Source organism: Hesperophylax consimilis, chromosome 12, assembly GCF_061612785.1.
Source record: "Hesperophylax consimilis isolate HC1 chromosome 12, BYU_Hcon_1.0, whole genome shotgun sequence".
Classification (NCBI taxonomy): Eukaryota; Metazoa; Arthropoda; class Insecta; order Trichoptera; family Limnephilidae; genus Hesperophylax; species Hesperophylax consimilis.
In genome coordinates, this window is record NC_142847.1 from 2,567,262 (window position 1) to 2,592,542 (window position 25,281).

Consider the following 25,281-nt stretch of genomic DNA (forward strand, 5'->3'; position numbering starts at 1 on the left):
CTGAATGTTGGTTTTCACTAGGGTAATTCTGAAGTATCTACCACTTTGGAATTGTGAAACAATACAAATAAATATAATTTACTTGCGCATGTCGGGATTTGAACCCGCGACCTCCAGATTGCTTGCCGATAGCCTTACCCCTCGACCATGGAGGCCGTCACACATAATGTAAACAATAATGGTATAAAGACTATTTTAAAGTTATATATATATATTTATTAATTTTTAAAGTATTTGCACAAGTATTTGGAAGTAGCCCTGGAGACACATGTTATTTGCGCATCGTGAGAGCTGGTGAGGTGTTTGGTGTGGTGTGGTACATTTTGTGTATGCGACATTTGATATTGTGTCCTGCCCAACACTAATATGGTGCAGTCTGCAGTGAATAGGTTAAGATTTACACTGATCTCTATCTATTGAATTATAGCACAGGAATTAAGGAATTTTAGTAATTAAGTTGCCTTGCACAGTGTGATAGTAAAATAATTATAATTAAATAGACAAATACATATTGTTAGTTTTAGATGTTACTTATATGTAACAGCCATATTTTTTGTCTTTATTATTTGAGAAACAAATGTAATTTGTAATCATCCGTCCTTAAAACTAACTAGTATTGGTGTTAACCTGTGATTTATGTTATTATTTATTTTAAAACTATATACACTTTGATATAAATTAAATTAGCATTCAAATATTACTTGTTTTTCAACACATCTATAAAAGTATCGCGGGGTATTTGAATGTTAGCTATAGATCTCATTTTCTTCTTTCCATCTGCTTGATTCCTGAGAAGTTTCATTCTCCTTGTGATGTCTCCGCCATGCTGAAATAATTTAAACAAATTTTAAATTACTCAACCAATTTAAGCATATTTCTCCTCCTCACAACAGAATGCATAATAATATATTGCAATAGAAAGAATAATTATTCCAGTGAATTGATTTGGGTAGGTACCTTCTAATCTTCTCTCTAATCAGGTAAGTAGCTATGCTAAAAGTAATGTTCTATATTTGAATTCAGAATTTTATTTTTCTACACAATATATTTTTCTGTGATTTTATTCTGGGGTCAGTTGTTCAATAAATGATAATATACCTAATAGTCCAGTCAGTGGGGAGTTTTACCTTGCAAAAGGTTAGGTAGTAGCGATTTTGATATATGTTGTTAAGATTGGGACTCTAAGGAAAAAAAAAAGTTTTCGACCTTGGGAGGGTCGAGCTCGACCCGCCATCTTGGATTGAAGGTGCCAAAATTTGTTTTTTTCAAAATAATTATGAAGTGGTCGTTTTTACAACCAAATTGTCGAAGGCAAACTTAAAGACAACTAAATTACCTACATTTTTTGTTGAAAGTTTTTTTTTGTAAGTCTAATAGGTAACGAGTTACAGTGGCGGAAATGTGAATATTTTTCTGAAAAATGATGAAATTCTTAACTTTGTAATTTTTTCGGGTTATTCATTACATAATTATAATAATTTTGTTAATTCATTTCCACACCACCATGAGGTGGGGAACATGGTGCATTTTTTTATTGTGGTATCCCCAGTAGGTCTACTCCACAGATATACCAGCGATGGTAGATTTCGAAATTATATTACATTACTATGAATTATGTTACTATAAATTATGTTACTTAATAACAGTCTTCGTCATCAATGTCATCATCTAACTCATTGCCTGTGATACTGAGATTCTGGGCTTCCATTGACAAAATCTCTTCTTCTTCGTCCTCGACATCGATGTGAACCTCTGGCGAATTTCGGCATGTTTGACCATTACAGCACCCACATACAATAGAACACTTCAATCCAGCTTTCATGTAGCTACATGCAACGCCGCATCCTTTTTTACAATAATTGCATGAAATAAATTTTAATAAAGTCTCGGGTGCTGGTTTCTTTGTCATTCGTACTGGAACAAGCCCGTTGGTGTCACGTTTCCAGCCCCAGTTTCTGGATTTTTTTGGATTCCATACCATTTTTGGACTTGATGGTACGTTCTAAATGCATGGTACCGTGCAGCGTCGTTCATTGGTGGCAAAGAGGCAAGATTGAATTTGCTTTTTGCTGTCGACTTTGCGAAACGTTTGTAGCGGACTTCTTCCAAGGTTTCCTTATCCATGTCATCCCCGTACAAGCAACAAGAAAGCGTGTTCCTGCAACTGCTATGTCTTCTGGTGTTGCATCATGTTGTTTGAAGATTCCTATCATGGCATTGAGTCTTGTGTCGTTTTGCACAAGCGAACAAAATTTTGTTTTTCCTTGGTTGAAGAAGGACGATGTTGTATCGCAGCCGCTAAAGGCATGAAGAAACAGAATATTCTCAGCCGCCTCTTTGTATTTCACACTATTCGCGGAATACAGTCTTTCAAAAGTTTTGCCTCTCCCGGGTTTGCGAAGATATATACTACTTTTGGGTGGTGCTAATGCTGTCAACAGAACTAGGAGATCAACGTCTTCGCCAATAATGAAAACAGCATCATATGATGAACACAAGGAAATCGCAGTATTGACAATCAACTCATCAGCATCTTCTTCAGCCTGCTTAACTGTAAAATCATCCTGTATAAATTGCTTTGTAAGCATCGAAATCAGACTGAGTTTGTTATTTTCATTGGCTAAAAATCGTTCTTGTGAAACTTGAACTGGCATTGTTTCACCGAAAAGAACATTTGCAGACATGAGCATCCAGGCAACGTCCTGTAACCAGGACTCAATCAGTGTTGCCAAGTCAGCTGTAGACTAGGATCCCACTATAACAAATCAACGTCATCGAGCACACGGATGATGCTATATAAGTATATTGTAACGTAGAAATACGTTAAAATGATATTGTGTAATATGTTCGTACAAAATTTATAAAGAAAACTGGGGTTTTACATTTTTTTGTCAAAATTTTCTTCTTTCAACCGCTGTAACTCGTTATCTATTAGACTTACAAAAAAAAAACTTTCCACAAAAAATGTAGGTAATTTAGTTGTCTTTAAGTTTGCCTTCGACAATTTGATTGTAAAATCAACCACTTCATAATTATTTTGAAAAAACCAAATTTCGGCACCTTCAATCCAAGATGGCGGATCGAGCTCGACCCCCCCAAGGTCGAAAACTTTTTTTTTTCTTTAGAGTCCCAATCTTAACAACATATGTGAAAATCGCTACTACCTAACCTTTTGCAAGGTGGAGCCCTTTTTTATCCCCCACTTACTGGACTATAATAATAATATAGTAAAATTGTGCATCGTCGATTAGATCTCAATAAATATTTAACCGAATTCAGAATAAAAGTAAGTTTTATATATTATGTCACTCCTAAGAAACAGTAGAATCAAGAAAGTTAGCAAGTGTCCATAATACATTCGAGATAAATATACACATTGAAAATGAACTTTTTTTTAAGAGTGGACTAATGTGGTGGACCCTATTATTATTAATTGTTAATTATTCTAATGATAGTAACATCATTTTTTTAATATATTTGTATTTGTACTAACAGTATTATTTTAGTGTGTAAAATGTTGAATTATAATTAATAATTATATATTTTGTGAAAAATTATCTGTCCTCTTAGATTTGATGTATGAGATTTTCCAATTGTTTCTGGCTTTCACCCTTCAAGGGTGTTTTCTAGGCCATCATTTCAAATGATGGAGAGAGGGGAGGTGAATTTATATATCAATTTTGTTTAAATAGGCAAATTTCAAAATTATATGGAAGATTGGAGTTGAATTCAGACATAAAAGAGATGAGATGTTGAATGGAGGGGAAGCAATTTTAGATAATGCTTGATAGAAGAGAAGATATTCGTTTAGAGGGGGACTTCTAGACTACAGAATGTACAATCTGAGAAGTCAAACACGTGAATTTTGAAAAGATGAGAAGGAACGGAACAATGTCCAATTCTCATTTGAATAAGTAAAGAAATTTATCTTTTGAAGAAATGGAGGAATTGTGGTTTTGATGCGATAATCCTTTGTTTTGAGACATAGCAGGCTCCCTTGGATTGACTAGCAATGTGCCAATACTCTGACCAAACATTGCGAGATCTATCTATGAGGATGGAAAAAATTTGGATAGGAGACTGTGGTTTACGAGGGTAACAATAGGGTTGGATGCTCCTTATTTTGCCAAGGAATACGCAATATCATTACCCACGATGCCAACGTGTCCTGGAATCCAAATCAGAGTTACGGTTTTACCAAAGCTTTGAATGGAGGCAATAAGTGAATGTTCAAAATTATCTTTGATGATACATTTGAGAGATTCAATTATTGCAAGCACTCGTCTGAACATATTTAAAATTGGTTTGAAATTGATTGAAATATTCTGTCATTAGAATTATTGTGGTATATGTTAATACCTATATGCAACAAAGTTAGGAGAGTCTGGAGATTTGGAGCCATCAATAAATAGAAGAGGCCATTTAGATGAAATAATGTCATTGAACACATTATGTATTAACAGTACGAGGCCGGGAGATTGAAATGGCTTTTAAGGATGCCGATGATCCCTTCTAAAATTATTGGGGATAGGGTGACATGACTATATTTTATTTTGTATAAGGGAAGAAGATCATTTTGGATAATTTGGAGATCTGAGAGACTGAAATTTTTTACAGATGGCAGGAAGAGGTTTAGTTCGAGCTCTGATTTTAGTAGACGAATGTGTTGGGTTGTTGAATAATAAGACTGGGGATAACCTAATGACATTTAGAATTTAAACATTTAAAAACAAATTTGCTAGCAAATAGTTGCCGCCTTAAATAAGTGGGATCAGAACATTCTGCTTGAAGGGAATTGATAGGTGACGATTGCATCGCTCCAGTTATTATTCACAAAGATTTTGATTGAATTTTGTCTAATTTACTGAGTTACATTTTTTGATGCACAACTAAAAAGTAGGCAGGCGTAGCCGAGATGACTTCGAATAAGAATGAGGGCATTGTAAAGCAACTTAATGCAAGTAGGGTGAGCACCCCACCAAACTACAGTTAATGATCTGATGATATTTAAATTCTTTTCGAATTTGGTAACTATATTGTGAATATGGGAAGACCATTTAAGTTTCCTATCAAATGTTACTCACAAAAATTTTAATTCAGAGGCATTGGGGTTTGGACAGGTGGATTTTTATGTATATTTGACAGTTTGAGAGAGTGACGGACTGACTCTTCTGGACTGAAAGTTCAAGACCATTTAAAGTGAGTCATGTGCAAAGGGCATCTGGAATATTTGATAGTGGGTGCGATGTTTTTGGATGATAAGAAGAAAGCTATATCATCTGCGAGATGTGTGGATTTACGGTAAAAAATATATTTAAATTGCGTTCCTAAATATTGTCATATTTATCATAAGAAAACAAATAAAATACATTATTATCCTAAAGTTGTCTATTGTTTTCTCAAGACGTCTATGAATGTGTCACGCGGTATCCTTATGTTGGCAATGCTTCTCATTTTTTTCTTTCCCTCAGCTTGCTGCGCTAGAAGTTTCATTCTTCTTGTGATATCCCCACCGTACTGCAAAAGAATACATTGAAATATGTACGCACTTCAAGATTGATGTCACTGCAAAAGAAATCAATAATTTTGTTCGTCAAAAAAGAATCTGAAATCAAAAGTTCATTCCTTGTACTTTCACTAAAGAGAAAATCATTTTTCTTATATGATATTTGACTGAAGCATTTTAAAGCAATGGTGTTTTTTCATTTGAATTTTAGAAACTTTTTTGACCCATTTTTTTTTTACTTACAAGCTTTGCAGTCACGTCTTTTTTGTAAGCTTGAAGATTTTCCCTCGCAAGAACCTTTCCTCCCGATACAGCTTGGATTGAAATCTAAAACAGAAATAATAAATTATAAATACAATTTTTATGATTCTTCTCAGCTATTATTTGATTTGACTTGTGTGGTAAGATTGAAAATTACAACATTAATGATGTTGTAACAGCTGATTTTCAGGATTATTTCAGTTTGAGGAAGCTCAGCATCCCCATACGAAAATCTTCATATAAAAATGGAAAATTTGAAAGAAAAAAAAATTCACTGTAACAACATCAATAATGTAATTTTTCAATCTTACCATTCTAGCTCACTGAAAAGTCACAGACCGCCACTGGTAGGTACTCTCATTATTTACTAAAAAATAAAGTGGTGTAGATGGTTCTTACTCAACTGAGTTGTATTTCTGTTCTAATTTCAAACAGTCAATTGCAAAGAGAACAATGCGAAAATAAAAATTATTTTCAAATTATCTGTACATTGTGATATGGTAGCATTTAGGCAGGGGCGTATAACTCCCGCATGACCTTGTAACCCTGGTGGGAGGAGTTATTCAATACCCAAATTCTTATAGACAAAGCTGTTGTGGCTGAAAGCTCAGATCTCATTGGCTTAGAGCAAAAATTGTAGTTTGATCTCTCGCTCTCTACCATAGCGACTTGTGTAACAGAAAGAGAAGCTAAGCATGCTTTATGCTCCGATAAAAATTAACGGTAATTTCCAAGACGCCATTTCGTAAGTTGAAAAGTCAGTTGAAGTTTTTAGCGTAAATATTTTGAATTTTCTTTCACCCATCTAAAAATAATGTTACGTGCTAGAATTCTTCAAGGTGATAAATTAATGCCGTGTTGTGTTAAGTGTGTTATCCGGTCTATCTCCATCAACCGAAAGAAGGACCCGAACCCGTTGTAAAATACAGGTACTAACCTCTCGTTCTTTGATACAATGTTCCTGATTTCTGAATGTACTTCATTGGCTAATAATTTAATTAATTTTCCTTTTCAGACCTATCCGTATTCCGATGCGATACAATACCACGTATTAGGATGCTAAAACTGCTAAAAAAAGCCACGATTACATCATACAAGGTCATTTAAACCTCTCCAGAATTGCATCATGTAAGTATTCTGATTTAACCAGCATTTTCCATGATGTTTGCTGACGACAAAGCTGTGGAAATTATATGAAACCCTTGCAGGAGAATTTGAATAACTTCTAGTGCTGTGGCACACTTAAATTTGTTGAATATGTATTTTGTGTATATATTCTTGTATTTTTGTGCAAGGTCAAATTAAATCCTATTAAGTTGTTGCAGTAAGACTGGGTTCGATTCCTAGTTGAGACCGTTACTTTTTATTTTTCTGTGTCTTGTTCTGTTTCATGTTTTGTTTAGATATATTAGTTTTATCTTCTACTTCAATGATAAATCAATGCTCAATACATCGGTTGTACTGACCCTGTTTTGTATTACTGTCCATTGTCTTTTTGAAAATAAAAAGTATTTTTATGTGTGCATAGCTGTGGGTTTTTTTTTTATTTTCCTTTTCCTGCATTCCAATATTTTTATTTTTAAAATATATTTTTTGTGGGCTAGTGAATGAACGATGTTAGCTGGGTGCAGTTATATTGTCTATGTTTGCACTTTTTTAAATGGCCTTGAGATTTATTTATGGTCCACAATATATTTACCTGTCTGGACCAAATGACCGTTTTATCTGTGGTCGTCTGTGGTTAAGGGGGTGACAAAATGGGGCCATACAAAAAGCCCGAAGATATCGATCTAGAGAGTGGTTTATTTATGCATTTAGGCATGCTGTAGAAAATGAACTGACAGTTGAGAGACCTGTTTTCAGACTTTGGCACTGGGTCTAGCAGGGTTTGGTACTAATACCTGCTACTAACCTATACTAACTGTACTAATATACTAACTAAAAAAAAATGGCAGTGGGCAGCATGCTACACCAGCACAACTAGCGGTTTAAGTTATGTGAGTTGGTTTTCTTTTATTCATTTTGATCGAAATTATTTATTATTTAAAATACCTATATTTTTTTTATTTTACATTAATAAATTTTAAAATTAATGAATTAAAAAATTAAAACTCTAGCAGTCTGCGTTGTTGTATGTTGCTAGTATTATGACGAAGTATTAACCACTTGTAGTTTATAATAGTATTTGATGTGACCTACCCAACCTAGTTGTTTTCATTGCAACTGATTTCAAATAATATGTACTTGAATCCAAAGAGAATGAGAGAAAAAAAATCGAGAATTTTTAATGTATTCTGTTGCTGTGATAAACAATGAAAAGATCATGATTATGTAAAATTCTTTCAATTCTACGATAATTTTTCCCAACATCAGTAAAATAAGAATTTTGAAGAACTTGTCAATACATACTTACAATAAAAAAGTTATATCATTACCTGCACCATCTGTCTCGGTACCATTTCCTTGAGTTTATCAACAAGTCGTCTTCCCACCATTTTGGCTCGACTAACGTGGACAAGTTGACTCAACTCGTCTATTACCATGCCGTTGAGTTGAATCTCCAGCTTCAAAAAGAAAGTAATGTTTATAAAAGCATATTTTAACCAATTTCTATGACACAACAGATAAACAAATAAGCTTAAATGGTTCCCAGGTTGAAAATATCCATTTATAGAAAAAAATCATATGCATAAATTGATTTTTGCACCTCATGCTAAAGAATCATGAGATGCTTAACTTCTTGACGGCTGATGCAAAATTTTCACCGCGCACCAGCTGATTCTATTTTGATAATAAATTACTTGTTTTTTTAAAATTGTATTCACAAAAATAATAGGTAGTTTCCCCAAAATAGCTAGTTATGTTTCCTCTTAAGGCGATGCCATACGTAGTAATGCAAAATGATGTATTTTTGGTTTGAAAATCTGTCGCCTAGAAATGTTTCAGATGCTTTAATTAAATACTGTGAGTAGAATACATCTTGGCCTTTGAAATAATCGAGTATTTTTTACATAAGTCTTTTTATAAGCCCAGAAAAAAATAATGTAAAGGCCTATGAAAACTGCTTTAAAGTTCAAAATCTCCTACTTACGAACCCATTTTCGGTTATGATTTTATTGTATAATGTGGAAAATTAAGTTATTTATAAAATGATCGAAAAAAAATTAAATATTTATGCCTGAACAACCACAATATAAAATAAAAGGCACTTTTTGGCCATGTTTTTTTCTTGCATAAATCAAAACAGGCGGATGGCGTAAAGTGGGAATTTAAACCTTATCGCCATCTACGTAAGGGTTGTTATTGTAAGCGGCTCAATTTAAAATATTACACGACGTAGTGCATCGCCTTAAGTATTTTTTTTTTGCATTAACCCCACACAGGAACATTTAATTTCCCTCAGGGCCTATGTCATTTTTTGGGATGCTGTGTGGAGGAAGTTCTGGGAAGGAAAAAGGTGTGAGGGGTGGGTAGGAATCTAAGGGTTAGTGTGTCCAGGAGTGAAGAACGTATGAATTCATCCCTCCTACTGCGGTGTATGGGTCAAAAGAGACCAGCTGAAGAGGTCAAAGGTCTAAACCGGCCAGCCGCGCACCTGTTGGGCAGGCGCATCTGTTGCCAAGACCTGAACACACCTCACCCGATAAACCCGGGCACCCCCGCCAAGTCACCAAATGTGGCGAACCACTTGGGGTGACCTATGGCAGAGGTGTCGGTTATCCAATAAATGGTTCCCGGGGCAGCAAAACGGGTACTGACTCCTCCTTCCATCTTCTCCTGACAATCGCTATGGATGCTCAAAAACTCCATTTTGTCTGTCATATTTCCTCTGCCAATCCTATGATGACTTCTCATTAGTGACTACTGCAATCACGCTTCTGCCAATGTCCTCATTAGTCTTATCGCTTATCACTAATAGAGTTTGATTGATTGTATATTCCAAATTTAAGTGATTTACCTTGGTAAGTGGACTGACATGGAAGCCATCATCATGATAATCGAAACTTGCATATCCCGAGGTCACACTTTTGAGCATATCATGAAAATCCAACACCACCTTAAAAAGATAATGAATTTTGTACATAATAAATGCGGATATTATCATTATAATGCTTGATTTGTAGAAGGTTTTTAACTTAGTCAATAGATGGCAGTGGGGTATAAATTAGGGTAGCCGGATAAGGCTGGCCGCATACATACGTTTTCCGTATTCGATTTCCGAATTCGTTTTCCGTATTCGGATATCCGAATGCACGGAATCAGTAGAAAATACATTAACTGACGCACACGTTCGTTTTAGTTCCGAACGGAACAAATTCCTTACGCACGTTCCGAATGCAAGCCGGCGCGTTCGGAGAAACCGAATGGAAAAAACCTAATGACGTTATGTGGAACGCAGCTCTTGCATACATTTTGTTTGTGCCGACGCAAACGTTCGGAAATTTCCGTTCAGTAATTCAGTGTTGCCAACGGATCTTGACCTAATATCGCCGTTTCTCATACATAAGGTAGCGTAAAGTAGCCGAATTTGCTGTTAGGTGGGACATGTTTAAAATTGATGTTTTTACGTGAAAATAAAAATTTCGTGAGGGGGGGGTGGCTAGAGAATTTCGGGACGTGTTTAAAATTGATGTTTTTGAAGTAGCTTAATTGGCAACCAGTCGCCTTTTAGATTTTTTCGGCGCCGATTCTCGCTCTGAGTAGCCTAAATGGCGATATTTTTTTTTTTTTTTTTTTTACAGTATTACCGCACAAGAGTCCCAACTGCTCCCGTCTGGAGCCAGTGAGACTATGGCATCCCCAATTGGGGTATGTTGTGAGGCTGAGGGTATTGGGGAGGGGAGGGAGATGAGGAAGAGGAAGGTGGGGAAGTACCTGGCTATTCAGATCTGGTCACCAAACACGGCTAAAGCCATTTCAAGCAACGTTTCAATTCTGAATGGTGGTCTTACACCAGGGCGATACTGAGAGTATCTTCCACTCTGGAACGTGCCGCAAATATACTATATATTATTTTAAATTAATTAATTGTGAAATAACACAAATTAATCAAATAAAATTTATTTGCGCACGCCGGGTTCGAACCCGCGACCGTCGGATCTGTAGTCAAAAGCGTATACCACTAGACCACGCCGGCCGTCAAATATATCACCCTTGTTGGCAACACTGGTACTGACGTTTATACATTCCGAATGAAGAAAAACGAATGTTTGCACTAGTCTCACGGAATTCCGAATACGGAAAACGAATTCGGAAATCGAATACGGAAAACGTATGTATGCGGCCAGCCTTACCCATCAAAATGACAATTCAACACATAGTGATATAAAGTGATGAAACCAAAACTAGGTTAGGTTTATAAGTTAATTTTTTTTTTTTTCACTTTTAATGACTTCATACCACTTTTTAAAGGTGTGTTAAATTTTCTTTGTGTTGAGATATCATAGAACCATAAATTTGGTAGAAGGTTTTAGAAAATTAATCGATGTAAGAGAGCAGTTATGCATAAATTTGTTGGGAGGTTTTGATAAGTCAATAGATGGCAGGTATGTACAAATTTGGAAGAAGGTTTTCAACTTAGTCCATAGATGGTATAGATGTTGCCATTGTTACATAGTGTTGCCATCATGTATGTATGTGGTTAATCATTATTTACATCATTTAATTTGTTGTATTTTTAGGGTTTAATTATGTACATTAAACTAACCTCACACAAAGGCAGACGAAATTGCATCATGATATTACAGTCATCAATGGGGATAGTAGGCATTGTGGTGGCCCTTCGCTCCATACATAGAGCAGTCACAGTTCCTATATACTGTGATGGCGTAATTATTGTTCCTAAAAAAGATTTAAAATTATATAATTAATATGGAAAAACAATTTTATTTTATTTATTTATATACTTTTTTATAGACAGTTTACACAGGTTTTGTGAACACCTCACTAGGAGAACCTGTGCTGAGGTGTTCGCATGTATTAGGAAAGTGTTATTATGTTATATGCATGTATTATATATATAAACCTTCCGGAAGAAATTCTCTAAATAACATTGAAAACCCTATCAAAATCCATTGCATAGTTTAGAAGAACTAAGCGTACAAACAGATAGATGCGGATAGCGACTTTATTTTATACTATTTAGAGAGAGGTTAGTAGTTGTTACATCATAAAGTTACATAGACATAGTTGTGTGAAGAGAAAAGGATACTACATGAAGTTTACTTGAAGATACAGTGAAGACGAAAGAGAATAAAACAAAACAGAAGTTGAAGATAATCAATGCAAGTATTTACCGAGCATCCTATTTTTAGTTAAATGCATATAATTATATTGAAGCTCTGTAGCTTGCGATGGGGATATCACTACGAACTAAAATAGTTGTTTGACTTAGAAATTCAAGACAAAAAAGAGTACAAAATTTCATGCTACCAGAGCTCAACGTTCAAAAGTATTTTCTTATTTGAAAAAAGCAGATTTTCAGTTAAATAGTATATACATGTATTATACTCGGTGACCAGATAAATCATCACAATGATAATTCATCACATCTTTAAAAAGTTATATAAAGTCATGGAAAGTGATGATACAAAAACTGTATTAACTGGGTTAAGTAGGTTAGGTTAGGTTAGGTAGGTTAAAAAAAAAAAATTTCATCGTTTCTAATGACTTTATATCACTTTTTAAAAGTGTGTTGAATTGTCACTGTGTTGAGTTATCATGGAACCATTATACTCTGGTAACAACTAACAATCAGAATTAAAATATAATAACAAGAATAATTTGATAATTTGTACAGCACTCACCAATAACAAAAGGCTCGTAGAATTCTTCAATATTTGACATCATTGGAATATTGGCTGGGTTTGTGATTGTGATTATGTCCGTTCCGTGGAGTTTAATATTTTTAGCACCCTTGATCCTGTAAGGGTTGAAAATGATTCATTTAAAATTGATCATTATTTCACATTAAAATGGAGACAGTCTGCGTAGTTCACTCAGGTCATAGGTCCATTGTTCCATTTCACATTATTTCTTTTGACATTAGCTCAAGTTATTGTAATGAAGTTTACCAGGGTTATCATTGAGTGTTTGCCTATGTCTCCCGATGCCACAACATGACTCCCAAGGAGTTGTCTTTCCATAAAGGGGGGACGTGAAACATTGGTACCATTGATGTGACTTAAGAAAAAACGTACATATTTTAATAGATCATACTTAATTTTATATGGGACTGAAGGTGCTGTCAGTATTGCTTCGGCTTTGTGTTCTTGGAAGAGGCGTTGAGTAAAAACTTCCAAATGCAATAATCCAAGAAATCCAACCCTCCAGCCTTGTCCTAATGCTGGACTGAATAAATAACATACAAAAAAAATTGTGAACAACTTACAATATAAATGAATATATTTTTATTTTATTGCTGTCAGGCACAGACATCCAAATTGATGACTTGCTCTAACATAAAATCGGGGTGTCATTTCGACGAGCTAGCGGCAAACCACTTGACCATATGTTTGGCACCACGCGGGAATGCTTTGAATAATTTATTTAATATCAACAGTTTAAATATACCATACACAATAATTACGTGTCACAGTATACAACAAAAATCACTAGTAATAATTTGACTGCAGCATTTGATCATAAAATGAAGACAGAAGTCAACAACATCAGTCTTACGTTAAACTTCAAAAAGCGAACATTGAATTAACCAGACCCTGCGCAAAAAACTAAAATAATGCAATGAGTCCAACGTAGGACTTTGCTGCATAGAATCGGAATGTTCGTAAAAACAGTTAAAAAAGTAAAAATGAGTGAGATGGGTAAATTATAACACAATTATGAAAGTGTCTCACTAAATAGTTTAACAAAATATTCAGTTTTGTAAACAAGCCTGAACTTTTGCTCCCCCAATTTGGGATTTTTTACGCAGCCAGCAACTTTTGAGCTATTGTAAAAAGGCCTAGTAAGCAGATTTTATTTTCGCACAATTAAATGGTGATATTACAATGCGTGTTGACTGTATACTCTCAGATTAATTTATTGATAAATTACAGTAAGGGAGACAGTCACGCCCCGTCGGCGTTCTGTGCAACTTTGTTTTGATGGACTATCATTTTTGTCATTTTATTTGGATGTCTATTCTGTCAGGAGAGTTTGATAATGGCTTTTAAGTATGATACAGCTGTCATTAAAAAAACAATGATATAAACATAGTACATTAAAAAATATATTATCATGGAATGGTATGGAGAATGAAACTCACCACAAAAACCATAAAAATAAAAAGAATTTCAGCTTTGATTTTTTTTTAACATGTGTAACAAAATGTATTGTGACAGAGACTCAGTCAAAAATTATGAAAATGGAATCCTTATGCTAAGTTTTCCACTAACGGAAATATAATTATTTTTCACAATACAAAAAGCACTTGCACTAAGAAAGAAACGGGTTTATGTTTAGTATGAAAAAAGCCATGCAGCCGTTCCTTATTTATCTAAAGCTTATTTACCTGGAATCTACAGCCAAGCTGACAGACGCATCATTCATACAAAGTTTAGTGAGAGCATTCTGCACATTTAGATGTTGAGATTGGTCCGCAGGATATAACCCCGCAAACACCATGTGTCGTGGCCCAGACTTGTCGATCTTCTCTTCGACTGGATCAAAGGGAATACTACCGGAGATCAACACATCTCCCACGGCGCCTCCGCTCCTCGGCCCACAACCGATCACGATTACTTGTCCTGCGGTTGCTTTTTCAACCGGTATCTCTTCTGGAGTTAAGAGATACATATATTTAGCAGTGAGCAGTTTATTTCCAGCGTACCATCTCACCGAATCTCCTAGCTTTATGGATCCACCTTGAATGTAGCTTAGACACATGATTCCTTTGTATTTATCGTACCAGCTATCAAACACCAACGCTTTGAAGTAACCATCTTTGGCTGCAGTTGGAGGGGGAATTCGTTCCACGATGGCGTCGAGAACTTCTTTAACTCCCCAGCCTTTCTTTGCCGAGACTTCTAGTACGTCTTTCGGTTCGATCTTGAAGAGGGTTTTGAGTTGGTTTTTGGATCGCACGGGGTCGGCTCGCGGAAGGTCTATTTTATTAAGGACCGGGATTATGGCTAATTTTTGCCGAACGGCCAAAGAGTGCACGGCCACTGTTTGCGCTTGGGGACCTTCATTTGCATCTACTAATAATATAGCACCTTGGCAAGCTTGCACTGATCTGACCACCTGTAAGAGTTCATTCTTATAAATAAAAACCACTTTACAAACTTTCCCCATCTGCTTCTTTTCCCAGTACCCAAATTGGGGATGCCATAGTCTTGCTTAAGCGGTATTCGCTTTTATATATAAAGTATTTAATAATAAGTATTTACTCATTATTAAATACTTACCATTAACAGATAAGTACTAACTATACTATTGTATATACTTACCGCTGTACAGACATAGATAAGCAGTGAACCCCATTAAAATAATGAGAAAATAAGACAAACTGGCATAGTAATAATACATACATATTAGCACATTATAAACAGCGAGCCATTAAAATTTATGTCTTTGAAGTCGAAGAGCAACCCGATATTCCCATGTTGTGCGCTATATAATCAGCACAAAATACTTCTTACAAAAAAAAAACAAAACAACACATTCCCCCTTACGGTGAAATCCAATAACTTACGCTAAAACTAATTCTAGCCTTGTGCGCCGGATTGGTATAACGATGGCAGCACTAATGCTATTACATAGTTTGATGCCACGCGACCTCCGGAGTTTGACAAGTGTCACCGAGATTGGCCAAGCCTTACGCCCGCGCCGGCAGCTGGACCTTGCAACTAGATGCAAGATAAATGTTATTTTACTTTATAGTAGTTATTAATAAATTTTTGTACATTCGTATTTTCTTGTTCATTTGTAAATCTACTAGTAAAACAGATCTAAATGGAGTATGCTTTTGTTTTCGTATTTAAAATTCAACCCTTTTTAAGAAAAAATATTATATTCCTTAGCTGCGAAAGTTTCGGCAAACGCTGTATTGTCTTATGTCCCTAGTTTGGTTTCGGCTTTCATCTAGAAAGCAATTGCTTGATTTGTCACAGTTATTCTTGTTAGGTATACCTACTATATTGTACAGTGGCGAAATATAGTGTGTTTACATAAAAAATAGTGCGAGTTCGTATGAAAAAAGCTTGAAATTAAAAATGAGGGAACTCCATAATCATGATAAAATATGTATATAAATATAACACCTTCCCTTGAAAATCTGAACCCCCAGTGAAAAACCCCATGAACCGCCACCATAAGTGTGAAATATATTAATTTTCGACTCCTAGGAATTTAGATATTTGAAAATGTTCAATTTCACCAGAAGTAAGGAAAAATTGAGCTTACTTATGGCACATGGATATGTCCACAATACGATTCTATCAGTTGTATCGTTTAAGTGGTACTTGTATACTTCTTAAATCCACAAAAAAATATTTTATTTGTTCTTACCTCATTAGAGAAATCCACGTGCCCCGGAGTATCAATCAGGTTTAAAAGGTATTGCTGTCCTTTGTAGTTATAGCTAAGGGACGCCGACACTGCTTTTACAGTTATACCTCTCTCCCTTTCAACCTAAAATAGATTACAAATAGAATTCATTGCATACACAGAATAAAGAAGAACACAAGAAATAAAATATTATTATTGTTAAGTGTAAATTGATACCTTGGATAAGACGGACGGACGTTTGAATAATGAAGACCGCGGAATATTTTTATTTATTGTAAATTGATATCTGGGACGGAACAGTTGGATGTTTGAATTACTGGAGACCGCGAATTATTATTTAAGTGAATATTAATACCTCGGATGGTACGGACGGAGGTTCGAAATAATGGAGACTGCGGAATATTGTTAAGTGTAAATTGATACCTCGGACGGAAGGGATGGACAGAGGTGAGTCCTTTTTCTCCTATACTCCAATCTGTGCTTATTTTATGTTCCAGAAGCCCAAATTTAAAATGTTGAGGAATTACTGACAAATGAATTGTCCGTAATAACATAATTGTGATTGACATAGTTTTGGTACTGGTCCTCCGAGCGTGTTGCATAGGGCTTATCCCAGCAGCACCTTCTAACACCAACTCATACAGTGGAGTTGCAGTTTTGCGACACCATTTTTGGTGTGGGCGCTGAAATGCGCCCACACCAAAGATCTAAATATTTGACTAATCGAGGCTGAAATTTCCGATACAAAACTGTGTTTCCAATATTCAAATGGGATGGAGATCTACGATTTCAGGCGAGGGTGAGTGACCGCTGGGTTATTGGGCTACATGGAACATTTGTTTCCATTCAAATTTGTATGGAAGGCACTTCTAGTTTTCTTCTTAATTCTATGATTGCATGAGTATTTATTTTACGTCTTCAAAATATATTCAAATATATGTTGAATGTATTCAAAAATGTTGAAATATTTTCGCCTGACATGCTGGGGATGTCCCTTTGTTGGATGAGTAGACAAATTGGTAAAGTCGACGTAATGTAGTTTTTAACAGTAACAATGTGGATTTCATGATACTACTTGAAGCGAATGGTAGAAAGAGTCGGGGATGCTCGAGGCAGACATGAATCAAATAATTATTTGTGGTAAAATGAGACATAAGTGATGAATGAATAAAGAGGAGTAAGGAGAATGTATGACTTGGAAGTGAATGGTTAAAGAGATCGAAGACTCCTGAGGAAGACATAGCACGATCAAATGAAAGAAATACTTTAATTATAATACAAAATTATTATTTCCACCTTAAAAATGCACCCAGTTGTCAGGTACTCTAGAATTTACAACCTCAAAACTTTACCCCAAACCAATTAGTCAGCTAGTAATTATGTAATAATAATGGATTGTTTGCTATTTAAATAATGATGGATTGTTTGCTATTTAAATAATAATGGATTGTTTGCCATTTAAATAATAATGGATTATTGGCCATTTAAATAATAATTGATTGTTTGCTATTCAAATAATAATGGATTGTTTGCCATTTAAATAATAATGGATTGTTTGCTATTTTAATAATAAGAGATTGTTTGCTATTTAAATAATAATGGATTAAATAATGTTTTATTATGTTCCATTTCCCATAATTTAAATAATTTTCATAGTAATTGTTGAAACGAAGTATTTTTTTGTTGTAATTATGCGTAGTGTCTAAGTAGTAAATATTTATCATAGTAAAAAGGTACTATAAATAATGACATACTTGCAGTTTATCGAGCATTTGGGCTTTATTTTCGCCCGCTCTAATTGCTCCGGTGATTTCTAGAAGCCTGTCAGCCAGCGTGCTCTTGCCATGGTCTACATGGGCCACAATACTGAAGTTTCTTATTCTGTCTATAGATATATCATTGAAAAACAAGTTTTTCTTCTCTTCTCCTTTATCTTTCACTTCTTTAGCCGAGCAGTATGACCTGAAATAATAATAATAATAATAATAATTGGATAATTTGTAGAGCGCCGTTTTTGTGAAAAATCACCTCAAGGGCGCTGTACAATTTATTTCCTAGGATCTACATTTGTTATTTAGAAAATATGTATATTGTTAATTATAACTCTGTTAACTTGGTCAGAGTTTTTTTCCATATCCCTTGTAAAGTAATAATATATTTTTAAAAGAGTTATAAATATTAATGGTTAATATTTTCCTAACCGTCGTACTTTTGATAGGCATAGATTATGGAAATTACACATCGTTTCAACTTAATTACTACAAGAAACAACATTTTACGTTGGGAGAGATGGTAAAAGTTGTATTATAATTCCATTATTATTCAAAGTTCAAAATTTACCTTATGAAACAATCCTTTTGTCGCCATTTTAGACGTTTTTTTAATACGCAGCAACACTTCCGAAAATTTCGTTGCAATCTAAATACGAGCAAATAGCTCAATTAACCCAATGGGTTATTAGGTAGGTACTTAAACCTGATAACCTATTTTGCGCATGTGAACAGTTGTTTCTTGTAGTAATTGTTAAATCAACGCCTATAAGTCCAGCGGTTAGGTAAATAATTACAATATGAATTTGTGTTTTTGACTGCGTGCATTCTTCTTGCTATAGAATTATAAAAGAAAAATTAAATGAAGACTTGATTTATAATATATATTTAAATATAAGATATATTTTCGGGATAGCTGGCCACACTTTTAAATGGCTGTCATCCCATTCAATGAAAGTGAATTATCATTTTACTTAATTGAAAATTTGAATGACAAAAATTTCCCAAATGCAGATACAGCCTTTTGTAGTAATTAAGAGTGGTCAGAGATCCCGAATAAGTACCAAGTGATTTTTCAATTATTGAAGATATGTATAAAGAAGATAAGTATATGTTTAAAAAAGTGATCGGCTTCCTTCAATACCGACTTAAAAATTATTGATACGAACACAAAATAATAATACTGCAAACATTTACTCACCTTTTGATAGAACATCTGTAATAATCTAAAGAATACAACTTCAGCCTTCTTAATATGCAATAACTGAGCGAAGGCATTGTTATATACAACTGTTTGAGCTGATACAGCTCATAACAGCTTTATTTTTATTATTACAGTTTTCTAACCTCGAAATATTTAAGGTTAAAACACTGCTTTTTTTTTAGTAAAACACAGTTTTTTTTTTAGTAAAACACTGCTGTCAAAATCATAATTGACAGTTGTGGAAAATGCTTCTTCTGATCTATGGTGAACGCTTTCTAGTGATGGGTATTATAATCAAATACCGATTTCTGAAACATTTTAGTTGGTTGTTACTTGTTACCAGTTTATTTATGTTTGTTACGTTCAAAGCGGATCACGAGGATTATTTGAAAATGTTGTAACAAGAGTTACTAAGAAAGATTTTTTGTACAGATGATCTTGGTATTGTGTATGACATCCATTTAATTTTTGTAAATCACATATAATAAATACCTAACAATAATATGAAGACACTGGATTTTATAATCAGAATTATCAAAAACGTCGATTCGATGGAAGTTATAAAAAATCATACGAAAACAGAAGACAAATACATTACAATTTTTTGGCTGTGGTTTCAAATGATTTTCAAAATGATTGTCTCGGACTGCGTTGTAATTTTTGACAGAATTGATTCCTTTTTCGGCGATGTTTTAAAACGATTATTTTGAACTGTGTGATGAGTTTTGACAGAATCCATTTGTCCATGATAATGAATCGAAATATTTCGATGATCAAAAAGATCGAGTTAATCATCCATGATTCTTCAATTGTGGCCATCGCTATTATTGGCTATTATAAACCTTTATTATTTTTTTATATTATTTCTATTATCTATTTAATTTAAAAACTGGTTTCCGATTTTTTTTGTTCGTATACATTCCTTTCTTAATGCAACTTTATTTCTACCGTGCGTTATGTTCAAGTTTTTATTTTTATTTTTTGTAATCTAAACATTAAAAAAAACTTCTTGTTGTCTTTTTTTGTAAAAGCCAACATGCATGATACATACATCTTGCCATAGCCAACATGCATATATATATCAGAGCGTTTATAAATAATAAATAAAATTAATACTCTCAATTTGATAGTTCTGTTGCTACTAATAACGTCAAGACTTGATTGCCAGGAGATTATGAATGACAAACTGTTTTTCTTTTTGTGGTTTTTTGGTTCATACTAGCTACTGTTATTTTTTCAATTTGAAAAATTTACTACTTTGTTAGTGTGTAAAAATATGTGTTGGTTTGATACAGATACTTCTTGTTTACGTTCGATGTGGAAGTTCTTTTGAAAAGTTAGTCATTTCCATCATAATTTGTAAATCAACAACCAAATTTAGTAAGTTTTTTGTCTCATCTTATATCAATAACTTCAACATTTTATTTGCACCAGACTTCCTCTCATCGGAATACATTATCAATTCACTACATTTGTTTTACTTAAAATGAGGTCTGACCCAGGCTCAGTGGTTTAAGCATTAAAAAAAAGTTTTCTTCGGTGTACACATAGCTTAAGAATAATGTTCATAAAATTACCGATTTTATGATTTATTAGTTTCATCGTAATGGCAATGTTGGAGTAACTGTCACCTAAATGTCAATCCGATCGGACTACAACCAAAGTCAAAGGTTTTGGAAGCAAATATTGGAAATGGATAAACGCGCCTTGGAGGAAAAGCTCAGAGAAGCCTGCTGCCTGGGAGATTTTGAATCCGCCATAAAGTACTTGGATAGTGGCGTGGACATTAATTCAAGAAATTCGCTGAACGGCTGGTAATTCATTGATATTTCGATTACATTATTATGTATTTTGTAACTCCTCTCCCATTTCGTATACCAAATTATGTAGTCTAACGGTTCCAAATCCATGTATTTTGAAATAGTTGATTAGAATCAAGATATTTTTATAACACGATGTCCACTTTTAATTAAACCATCTATTTACAAAAGTAATAAGTTTCTCTTGCTATATTAATAATACATATAAAGGTAGGGACTGCTACATCCTTCGCTTGCCAAAGTCTTAAATTTATCATTATTTGTGGACGCAAACTGGTTTTTATTTTTCAAATTATTCTCTCACATTTAATTCATAGCGAATTCACTGAATATAACTAAAGTAAAAATTATTATGAAATACCTTGTTATGTAGCTTTTTTTGCAAAAATTCGTAATTGAATTATGTTGCTTTCACTTTATTTCCACTAAGAATCTTAGTAGAAATTTCTAGCCGCTAATAAGTGCACATCTGTTATGCGTGTCATTTACGAGAAAGAGGGAGAAGTTTCAATAGAACAACTATCATTTCCTATAAGTATAGAGATCAAGATTATTACACCAGTAGTAATGAGACTCTAAATATAAATGTAGACCAATGGAGTAGCGATGGGCCATGACTCATTTTATTACAAGCGATAGCCACGGAACCAGCTCAATATGTTTGTACCGCTCAAAGAGTGGACTCAATTGAACGGGAGCCGTGGCCTCAGAGCATATGAGCTATGAGAATAATATGTGTGCCCAATATGGCTCCCTCGGAATGGCTTCCCTGCTATGGCTCCTAGTGTAAACGTATGAATGATCATACAACTTGGTACCGGTATATACCACGAGAAAAATAAGATGCTATTTAGTTAGTAGGTGTAGGTATATATATCCAAGTCCAGATGTCAGACCGTCAGACGCCGTTAACGTCCCTGAATATGTAATAACAATTAATACTTGGATAATTTTAATGGCGCCATTTTTCTAAAATATCTCCTGATAAAAAAGGTTAACCATTCAATTGAGCCGTGGTACAGTTTACCGGGAGTCCTACGAATACGGCTCATCAAAAGGAGCTAGATCAACATTGTGGCTCGTTCGTGAACGAGTCATAACTACAATGGAGCTATCGGCAGTATGGCCTATATATATATATATAATAAAATATAATTAGGGGATTTATAGTACGTAGATTGGATAAACGAGCATGCTGTCCGTGTCCAGAGATGTGGCCCATCAAGTCGAGAGTTACGAAGGCCGTTATTTATGGTAGATGAGTCCGGGATGGTATGCTGGTAATGGCGCTAGTGTATTGCAAGTAGTTATTAGGTGCTTATGTCTGGCCAGCAATGGGTATAGAATGTTAATAAATACATAAAATAATTCACCTAATCTTTTGATATTTCTAGGACTGCATTACACTGGGCATGCAAGAACTCCCAAACTTCCATGGTGTCCCTTCTGCTGTCGCGGGGTTCAGATATCACCATCCGCACCATCACGGGGCAAACCCCGCGCGATCTGACCACCTCGCTGGAGGTGGCCACCCTGCTGCAGTCCTGCGAATCCCCCCCCGTGTCCCCCAACAGTCGCTCCCCTGTCACTGATCGCCTGCCCTACGACCCCCCGCATAACATGATGGGGTTTAATAGGCATGATAGCCTGATGAGCCAGCACTCTTTACAAGGTAAACTAATTTCTCCACAAAGTGCTGGGGTTTAATAGCTAATGAGCCATCACTCTTTACACAACATGTAAGGTTTAATAGGCATGATAGACTGATGAGCCAAGGTACGTCAGTAGGACAGATTTCAATTGAGCTGTACAGTAACCCTCAGATATTTGCGAGGGTTAGGTTAGGTCTCTTGCTGATTACTGACTTCCCGCGGTACGATAATAGATAATATGTAGAAACAATGGGAGATATTGGAGGCCTAGCCTAACACCCTTTTCATAGTATGTATTATACTAATTTCATCAAGCCAATCTGTCTGTTCCCAATGAACGCGTGAACTGCTCAACAAATCAGCTCAGATATCCATCATGCACGGCTCGATTTTGACTTTATTTATCATTTTAAACGCTTATCTTGTTCTGAAACCTTGAATATTTTATTGCAATAACATAAACATGTAAGCTACGAACCCGTCCCACACTAAAATTATGGTCATATAGACAAAATATAAAATTAAGTTAACAAAACTGAAGCCAGCGTGATGTAAATATTTACCGATTAAATGGCGGGAGTTTGACGCTGCCGAGAATTGTGTCTTTGTTTTTTTACGCATCTGAATGAAGTAAAGATTTTCTTGAATATTTCAACATTACTTGTCAATGGAATACAGATAAGCCACATTTTAAATTCGCGTTGAATACCATTCGACCTATACATTCTGCTAAAAGTTGAATTTTGAGTGCCGCTCAATCACACAGAAAATTAAAATAGAATACACAGTAATTTCTATATAAAGAACTTTTATGAAAATTCCAATTAACTTTGCCAAGAATTATACAATGTTTAGGCAAATTCAGCGAAAACAAATTTGAATCGCTTTTCGCACCACTTCATAGGGCTCCAATAAACATTGAATCCCTCTTTTAACTTTGGATGTAGCTGGGGCAGAATCATGCGAAAGTGAGTGCCCCATAGGCAAATCTTTTACTGCTCAAGTTACAAAAGTATGTATGTATTTTATTTTGTTAGCTCTATTGATGTCGCTAAAGTTCGGGGATATGTATCGATCCTTTGATGCTGATCTAAAAATTAGATTGCTACGTACTGTTATTTAGTAATGCTATAAAATCCCACCAAGATTTAGCTCCAATTAATTTCACACAAAAAGTTTCCGACCGTACATATGTGTATTCAAAAATAGATATATTTTTTTTTACCAATAAATTTTTGTATTACTTTCAGAAACGGTTATTAAAATCCGTATTGCCAATTCTTCCGATACGGACTTCATTGAAGTGGAACTTTCTAGACATGTCACCTATCAAAATTTACTGGCAGTCTGCTGCCAGGAGCTAGCTGTTCCACCGGAACAGGTAAACATCTGTTTTCCAACATTATTGATTCAAAAAGAAATCTTCTCAATAATATTTGTAAACTATTAAACCGACCAATTTAATTTTTAATTAGTGAAGACAATATTAGCGATTTCTAAATTAAATATTACAATTTGAGGTTTTACTCAATAAAGTTATTCCAAAAAATAAACAATTTAATTTTCTTTTATGAATGTTTGCCTTAATTGTAGTGATGGCCTGCAAACATAAGTCATAAATATTATTATGTATTTTAAATTAGACAAAATTCTCACTGTAATTAGAATATGTATGTACATTATATCAAAGGGTGTGGAAGCTCCTTTATTTTGATCTGTTATTGATTGGTTTCACCTATTCACAATTACCAAAACTCCCCATATACATGGCTGCCAGTCAAGATGGCTGCCGATCTTTTCAAACCAAGATCAGCAAATCTGTATTATTGTACGCTAATTTGAATATTATCTTTGTATGTTCAAAGGTGAATCGAATAAGAAAGCTCCCCGACACCCGCATCCGCTCCGATGCTGACGTGAGAAGATTACGGCCGCTCCAAGAGTTAGAATTGGTCCTAAAAGATGCCGTTGTCTCTGGTCCACCCCAGATGCCGACTAATAACATTTATCCTTCAATCTCTTCCAACAAAAACCAAACTGTACTATATTAAGTGCTCCTCGCAGTTTGTCTCAATGTATCAGTATTATTTTTAATAACTGCATTTATTTTTTACAATCCCATCTAGTTGTCAAAAAAATTAGGTCCATTGTTGTTTAAATATGCTTTGTGTAATTTATATGGCTGACTGGTTCAAACTATTATAATAAGAAATAATTGAAATTTTATGACACTACTCTGAATTTTTTACTTGTGTTTTTAATTCAGTCTTATTTATTTGGTTTTCATAGAATACCAAAATATTTCTTGGACACTATACACTTTCTTGCGTATCTATTGTACTGATTATTTCTTAGTCACTTATATTATTTGTATACATATTCTTATTTTAAAGAATGATCTCTTCTTATGTTATTTTTTGATTGCAATACTAATTTTATTCTTTTTACTTAACCAGTTTAGGAAATGAAATTTCTGTATACTTTTTTATACACATTTTATTTTAGTTATTAGTATGCAAACCTTACAGGCTTGAAATTAAAAAAAAAACAATCTATTAGG

The 25,281-nt window shown here is 34.5% G+C and overlaps 2 protein-coding genes across 4 annotated transcripts; one reads left to right on the plus strand and one right to left on the minus strand.

Annotated features, from left to right (window-relative positions):
* Window positions 1-216: 216 nt before the first annotated feature.
* Window positions 217-19,528, minus strand: waw (Translation factor waclaw). Of its 3 annotated transcripts, XM_089637636.1 has the most exons (13): window positions 19,454-19,528; window positions 19,247-19,409; window positions 18,031-18,238; window positions 16,277-16,399; window positions 14,280-15,010; window positions 12,986-13,117; window positions 12,574-12,689; window positions 11,475-11,608; window positions 9,726-9,824; window positions 8,203-8,331; window positions 5,750-5,833; window positions 5,370-5,517; window positions 690-826 (listed from the first exon to the last, which is right to left on the minus strand). In XM_089637636.1, exons 2-12 carry the CDS (start codon window positions 19,321-19,323, stop codon window positions 5,389-5,391), a joined length of 1,962 nt encoding a protein of 653 aa, XP_089493762.1. In that variant the 5' UTR covers window positions 19,324-19,409; window positions 19,454-19,528; the 3' UTR covers window positions 690-826; window positions 5,370-5,388. The 3 variants fall into 3 exon arrangements, with proteins under 3 accessions (XP_089493764.1, XP_089493762.1, XP_089493761.1); XM_089637635.1 differs by lacking the exon at window positions 19,454-19,528 and having other exon boundaries at window positions 19,247-19,415; XM_089637638.1 differs by lacking the exons at window positions 5,370-5,517; window positions 19,454-19,528 and having other exon boundaries at window positions 217-826; window positions 19,247-19,415.
* Window positions 19,529-20,872: 1,344 nt separating this feature from the next.
* Window positions 20,873-25,256, plus strand: LOC149419000 (ankyrin repeat domain-containing protein 40-like). The gene is made up of 4 exons (XM_089637639.1): window positions 20,873-21,063; window positions 22,464-22,741; window positions 23,972-24,102; window positions 24,587-25,256. The coding sequence occupies exons 1-4, from the start codon at window positions 20,885-20,887 to the stop codon at window positions 24,770-24,772; spliced, it is 774 nt and encodes a 257-aa protein (XP_089493765.1). The 5' UTR covers window positions 20,873-20,884; the 3' UTR covers window positions 24,773-25,256.
* Window positions 25,257-25,281: the final 25 nt, after the last annotated feature.